Source organism: Poecilia latipinna, unplaced genomic scaffold (genome assembly GCF_001443285.1).
Source record: "Poecilia latipinna isolate Pla-1442-1.1 unplaced genomic scaffold, P_latipinna-1.0 Scaffold3185, whole genome shotgun sequence".
In the NCBI taxonomy this organism is placed as follows: domain Eukaryota; kingdom Metazoa; phylum Chordata; class Actinopteri; order Cyprinodontiformes; family Poeciliidae; genus Poecilia; species Poecilia latipinna.
In genome coordinates this window covers 34,201-40,572 of record NW_015115801.1, presented here as the reverse complement: position 1 = coordinate 40,572, position 6,372 = coordinate 34,201, and the positions used below count along the sequence as shown (strand labels likewise).

The 6,372-nt window shown below is 37.8% G+C and overlaps 1 protein-coding gene across 1 annotated transcript in view; it reads right to left on the bottom strand.

The window, feature by feature from the left end:
- pex12 (peroxisomal biogenesis factor 12) overlaps nt 1–2,385 on the bottom strand; it is a 14,374-nt gene extending 11,989 nt beyond the window's left edge. The window contains exons 1-3 of the mRNA XM_015023058.1: nt 1,483–2,385; nt 1,276–1,403; nt 662–1,197 (exon numbers count right to left, since the gene is read on the bottom strand). Of these exons, the coding sequence (XP_014878544.1) occupies nt 662–1,197; nt 1,276–1,403; nt 1,483–1,516 (698 nt within the window). The 5' untranslated portion in view covers nt 1,517–2,385. The remainder of the gene's footprint in view (nt 1–661; nt 1,198–1,275; nt 1,404–1,482) is intronic.
- Nucleotides 2,386–6,372: the final 3,987 nt, after the last annotated feature.

Sequence of the window (6,372 nt, the reverse complement as noted above, 5' to 3'; positions counted from 1 at the left end):
GCTAGTGTACCCTTTTTCTGAAAATAAAAAACATTTGCTATACTTTTTCAAACAATGATACTTGTTTAATGGTTCAGCTCTTTCCCAGAAGGAATCCCTCTGTAAATTTCTGTATTCTAACTTTTTTCAAGTTTGTATTTGTTGTGTGAAAAATTCCCTTCCTCTGCCAGCTGCATACATGACCTTTCCCTCCTGCATAGGTGGGCATTTATTGTATTATCATTTGTGGTGTATTATAAAAGAGTTTTGATTTATTGTTTTTCAATAGATTTCAATTGAAAATGTTAAATAGAAAAGAAAACTGACAGTATTAGGGTAAGTGTTATTTTTTACTACTTTCTCCACTGTTTCTTCCACAGGACTTAAATAACTATCAGTAGATTTATATGATTAAAAGCAATTTAGTGATATACATCACACTTATTTCAGTAGGTAGTGTCCTGAAGAAGAATGGCTAAAATGGGAATGTTTTTCCAATGTTTGTGTTTTTAGTGCTATGAATGCTGTGCCATAGAGTGCCAGGCATACAGAGACCTAAAATAGAAGTAATAGTTTATCATAAGTTTTATTGTTATCACAACTGTACCTCAAAATATTAAAATAAAATTCAATCTCCATAATAGCCAGCCCTAATCCTGAAAACCCTGAAGAGTTCACCAACCTCCCATTGGCCGGCCTGGGACTGCAGCTGGTTTTCCACTGTGAATCTCTGAGGTCTTGTGTGGTGAGCCGTGCCAGTCTGACATTGGCCAGCCACAGCAGGGGACTGTGTGTCCTGCTGACTCCGAAAACAAAAAGCAATTGCTGGCAGAAGATCCAGGACTGCCAGGCTGAGTTGACATACGGGTATGCTGCCACCGCCGTTCGGTACAACCTCTGCTTCCTGGTCTGTGGCAGCCTGATGGAGAAGTCTTCCTCCTCTCTCTGCCGGGCCAGCATCACCTCCAGCTTGGCCCGCAGGTATGGCACCAGGCACAAGAGCAGCAGGGACCACCAATGGGAACTCTTGTGCAAGCCCAGGCGAGCAGGAAGGCGCCGCCCACCTGAGACCCTCTTGAGTCCATAGAAGTTCTCAGAGAAGGAGGCGTTGCACTGGGACAGGAAGTGGTTCTGCAGGAGGACATCCATCAGCAGGTAGAGCTCATCAAAGCATTTCCAAATGAGTCCAAAGTGGGACGGGTTGGATTCAGTCAGAACCTGAGACAGTTGGAGGAGCAGGGTAAAAAGAAAAGGAAAGCTTCATATGGGCTGGTATCTACCAACAGGAAGCCTCACCTTGACTGCATGTCTCAGAGCAGGTCTGACAGCCTCCATCAGAGACTCCTGGGCCAGCACTTCAAAGATGGATGGCTGCTCATTAACAACCGTGGAGGTCAGGTGGGCTCCAGCCTCCGCCATGCCTTCTGCAAGAGACAAATCTGTCACCTCATTTATCTGATAAAATGTCTAAGAATTAAACAGAAGAGTTATTTCTATACCCACTAGTCCCCCAAAAATGATGCCTTCTGTTTGCCATGGACCCATGTTCAGTAGTGGTGAAAACAAAGAACTGGCTTTCTGTGCAACTTCACAACTTCAGTGTTTCACAAGTTGTGGAGGAAATCTGAGCCAGTTTCCTCTGCATTGTTCTTTTGGTTCATGGAGGTTTGCAGAGTGTTCCTTTGGGGCCTCAAACACAAAATTTCAATCAAATTTAGTCCTGAACTTAACGGGACTGAGCAGTTTCTGTTTTACAGTATTTGGTTGCAGACTGGTGGTTGTGTTTGTGTTTGTGATCATAGTCTTCATCTATGAACAGTTTTCTGATATTTATTTGTAGCAATGAGATATAAAATAAGGCCAGATTTTTTTTTCCCCATATGTAACTCACCTGTTAAAACACTTGGCTAAATATAAGTAAATGTGGAAAACCTGAAACATGGAGTCCTCTGTATAGTTGAGTAAAAATTAAAAGTAATCCTTTAATTTTACCAATAAGGAACAAACTGAAGAATACTGTGATGGCAAGAAGCGTTCAAACCTCAAACACTCAGCAACTGTGAGACAAGTTTCATTGCTGTAATGCCAATAAAGATTTTTTTTTCTTATTTTACTTTGACACTTGATTTCGATATCTACTTTTAGTAAAATGCAACCCCCCAGCCCGCTCCTCCTGGGTACTGCAGTGTACAAGCTGAGCACCTCTTCCCTACCCATCCTCACTCAGTTCCTTCAGACTAGCAACAGCAGTGTATAGTATTATCCTGTTGTTGACTAAAGTTAAATATAGGGCAGTAAGATACTCATCTGTTTTTTGGAAACGTTGGTATGATTGCCTCAGTGGCAGAGCTAGACTTTTAAAGTTGGGGGGGGGGGCAAAAGGGGGCCAGGACTACCTCTGGGGGGGGGCAAAATTTAAAATGTGTGTGTGCACATGTATTTATCTATCTAATCGATTATATATATATATTTTTTTTTTAAATAACCAAACTAAATATTTGGTTATTTTTTAAGCCCCTCTGTCATTTGACAGGTTTTAATTAACACCTTTGACTGGTTCACATGGAGACATGACAGACTTTACGCAAAGAGTTCATCGCAGAGGCAACTAAAATCAATCAATAAAAAAAATCCTTTCTGAATATCATCTCATGGACACTGAACTAAATGCGTCTTTCTGACCGGGAGCTGACAGCGTGTTGAAGAGTGATGGACAGGACACCTTGGTTAGGAAGCTCATTGCAAACCTTTAGTTGAAATGGCGCCTTTAACTCCAGTCTCCAGTACAGAACAGAGAAAACTAAAGAGGATGCAACGTTGTTTTAATCCATTTATAGTCTAAACAGAGGAGCCAGCAGTTTATTTTGAGGAAATAAATAAAGGTGCAGAAGTTAATTAGATCCATGCGCAGTGCGCTGCACAACCAATGCGGACGCGGCTCCGCCGCTGCGAAGAATTAAACTTAACTCGCCCTGCAGTTTTAACAAATGGAGTTGAAGATGTTACCCTCCCGCACCCAGAAGGAGCGCGGCAGACGTAACATCTGTCCGTTTCGGAGAAGCAAAACCACGCAAAATAAATAAATAAATAAATAAAAATTAAAAATCCTGGCAAAAACGCACCCCCGAACCGCGCACAACCAAATAAAAAAAAAGTATGCTTTAGTATACTAAATTTTAACAAACTTCAGCATACTTTGATTGATGTACTTAAACTGTACTATTTTGGAACAACTAATTTTATACCTGGTATACTTTAGTAGTACTTAAGTTGTATAAAATTACAACTTTTAGTATACTTCACCATACTTTTTTGGAACAACTTCAAGTTGTACTTAGTATACTTAAAGTATACTTTTAAATGTAATATTCAACAGCTTCATTTTTATATTGTCTGTCATAGAATTATATTAAAAATATACTTTTAATATATTTTAAATATACTACTAATATACAAGTAATGTATTTAAATTACACTTAATTTTTATTTTTGATTTACTGCTATTGCTAATAAAGTACAATTTGAATTACTCATAATTCATCTTTATTCATACTTTCCTATTTTGTACATTACATGCATAAGTACACTACAGTACTTACATTGTTTTAGGCTACAATTACATGGAAAGATTAATTACACAAAATGTTCAAGGTAATTCAAATATTTTGTTTTAATACCAACATTTTAAAATTGTCCAATTTTACTCACAACTTTACATAAATTATCAGTTTACACATCAAAAGTGAACACAATGAACATGAAAATTTAAGTGACAAAAAAACCACCAAAGTTATTACTTTAAAGAACAAAAATTATAATTACATTGTGCTTTCAATATATTACCATTTTTGTAACACTTTATTTGATGGGGTGTGCATAAGACTGACACGACACTGTCATAAACATAACATAAAACCTTTCATCCAACTTTTAAAGCAAATTCTCATTAATAATGTCATTATTTACTGAATGACACTTCATGACACTGTTGGTATGTTCCTAACGGCAACGACAGAACATTCCCATTCACTGCACCACTGCACTTTACAGAAACCTACAAAAAAGAACAATAGAGCAATTAAACAGAGAAAGTATTTGTATTTTAAAGAGAACAGAAAAATGGCAAATAAAAAAATAATACTTACAATTTTAAGACATTGTGTACTCGCCATGTATGTGACATCATGAGAACTGATGATGGTTGGGACCGGATGCCTGGGTTGGAAAAACATTTCTGGGTCTCTTCTTTGCCTGTTTATGTTAGAAGTAGAAAAAGAAGTAGAAAAACATACTTAGCAATGTCATAGTCAGTTGATGTTGTCATTAACTATGAACTATGAAGCTGTTTTAAGTGTGGACTTAAGGAGACAAACTACCTTAAAAACTTCCATCCATGATCTGAACACACTGATCCTTGCAGGGTGGTGAGGGGGGCTGGTGGTGCCCATCTCTAGCAGTCATCAGATGAGAGGCAGGGTTCACCCTGTGATCACCAGTCAATCACAGGGTCCTGAAAGCCAACAACAAATAAAATGTATGAAAGAGAAATGTTAGATTAACAAGGGGAAAAATTCTGTCCAGTTATCTTTAAATCAAATCATGTTTATTAAGCATTTGGTGTTGGTAACACACCCGTTTTTGTTGTTGAAAATGTAGCTAGCTCCACATTAAAAAAACAAAAACAAACTTACATCATGAAGACAATATGAAGGTTCATCCTCAGAGCTGGTTGGTGATCTGGTGGAGTCAGAGCTTCTTCTGAGACAGGAAAGATCAGGTGTTTCCTAACACCTGATCTGGCTTCCTCTTTCATCTTCATTTGCTTAGTTAGTCTGCAAACATATGTTGAAGNTGTAAAATAAAACGAATTGACCAATATAAATAGAAATTCGCCCCTTCTTGCATCTTGACAGAACTAACAGAAACTAAACTGTTTATAGATTTGCATCATGGAGAATTTATCAAACATCAGTTTTCTAATCTTTATTTTAAGTTGTATTTAATAGATGTATCTAATAACAAATGATTGGTCTACTAATATTTTCGTGACAGATTTCTCCTTGTCCTGTATTGGGATAAAATGGTTTTCTGGACACAATGAATCACATAGTGACTAATAGGTGCAGTAACATATCTATTAGCAGGAGCATGAAAGACGTAAAAATAATTAACTATACTACATTAAGAAATTGTATTTAAACCTCGGTGCTACATGAAGCTCATTTTGAAACAATGGAAGTTAAAAACAATATTTCTGCCACCCCTGAAAAAATCCCTAACCCCCTCTTGCCACCCATAAATATTTTTCTAGATCTGCCCCTGAACACAGACATTGAGCAGTGGAGACACGTGCCTTCATCTTTAAACCCTGCTGATGATGCTTCCCGTGGATTTAAAGTTGACAGCCTTTTGAACCAAAAATGGATAGAAAGTCCTACATTTTTGTGGGAACCTGAAGATAAATGGTCCAAGTCTCCAATGGATTTCAGTATGACTACTGATGACCCAGAACTAAAGAAAACTCCCTTGATCAACGCTACAGTCATTAATTCAAATGCAACTTCTCAACTAATATCATTCTTCTCCGACTGGCAAAAATTGAAGCTTGCAGTTGCTTGGTTCCTCAAGCTAAAGGGAGTTCTGCTGAAACTAAGTAAGAGAAGAAAGGGATTACAGCTGACCAATTCAGTCACGACTGAAACATCAACATTGGAGTTGACAAAGGAAATGCAAGCTCTCAAAAACTCGCTGGGAAATCAAAGTGTGTCTCTAGAAGATCTCTTTTGGAAGCGTTGGATTCGAGAATATCTACCGTTGTTACAAGAAAGACAAAAGTGGACAAAGAAAAGGAGATGTTTCATCCCTGGAGATGTGGTGGTGGTTATGGACTCTACAACACCTCGAGGGTCATGGATATTAGGGAAAGTTATTAAAACTTTTCCAGATAAAAATGGTCTGGTACGAGTGGTTCATCTTCAAACAAAAACAAACATTATTGAAAGACCTATAACAAAAATCTGTCTATTATGTGAAGCTACAAACTGATAAACTGATAGAATAATGAATGCCTAAAGCTGATTTGCCTCTTATGTATATTTGTATGGAGATATGTCTTTATTTGTGGCTCCTTTTAATTTAAGTTTGATAATTGCCACACACAATTAGGGGCTGGCGTGTAGGAGCCATTTATCCTTTCTGGTGTTTATCGTCACCAGGGGGTGTATTTAATTTTGAGTTCTGAGTGTCTGGGGGATGGGTTATTTAAGGTCAACCATCATTCTGTTCAGGTGTTGTTAATAGGCAGAGGCAAATAGTTTTCTACTGTGCTTGGTTTGGATGTATGTCGAATTTATGTGGATCTAAATGGAAACAGACAATGAACATTGTTCTGAA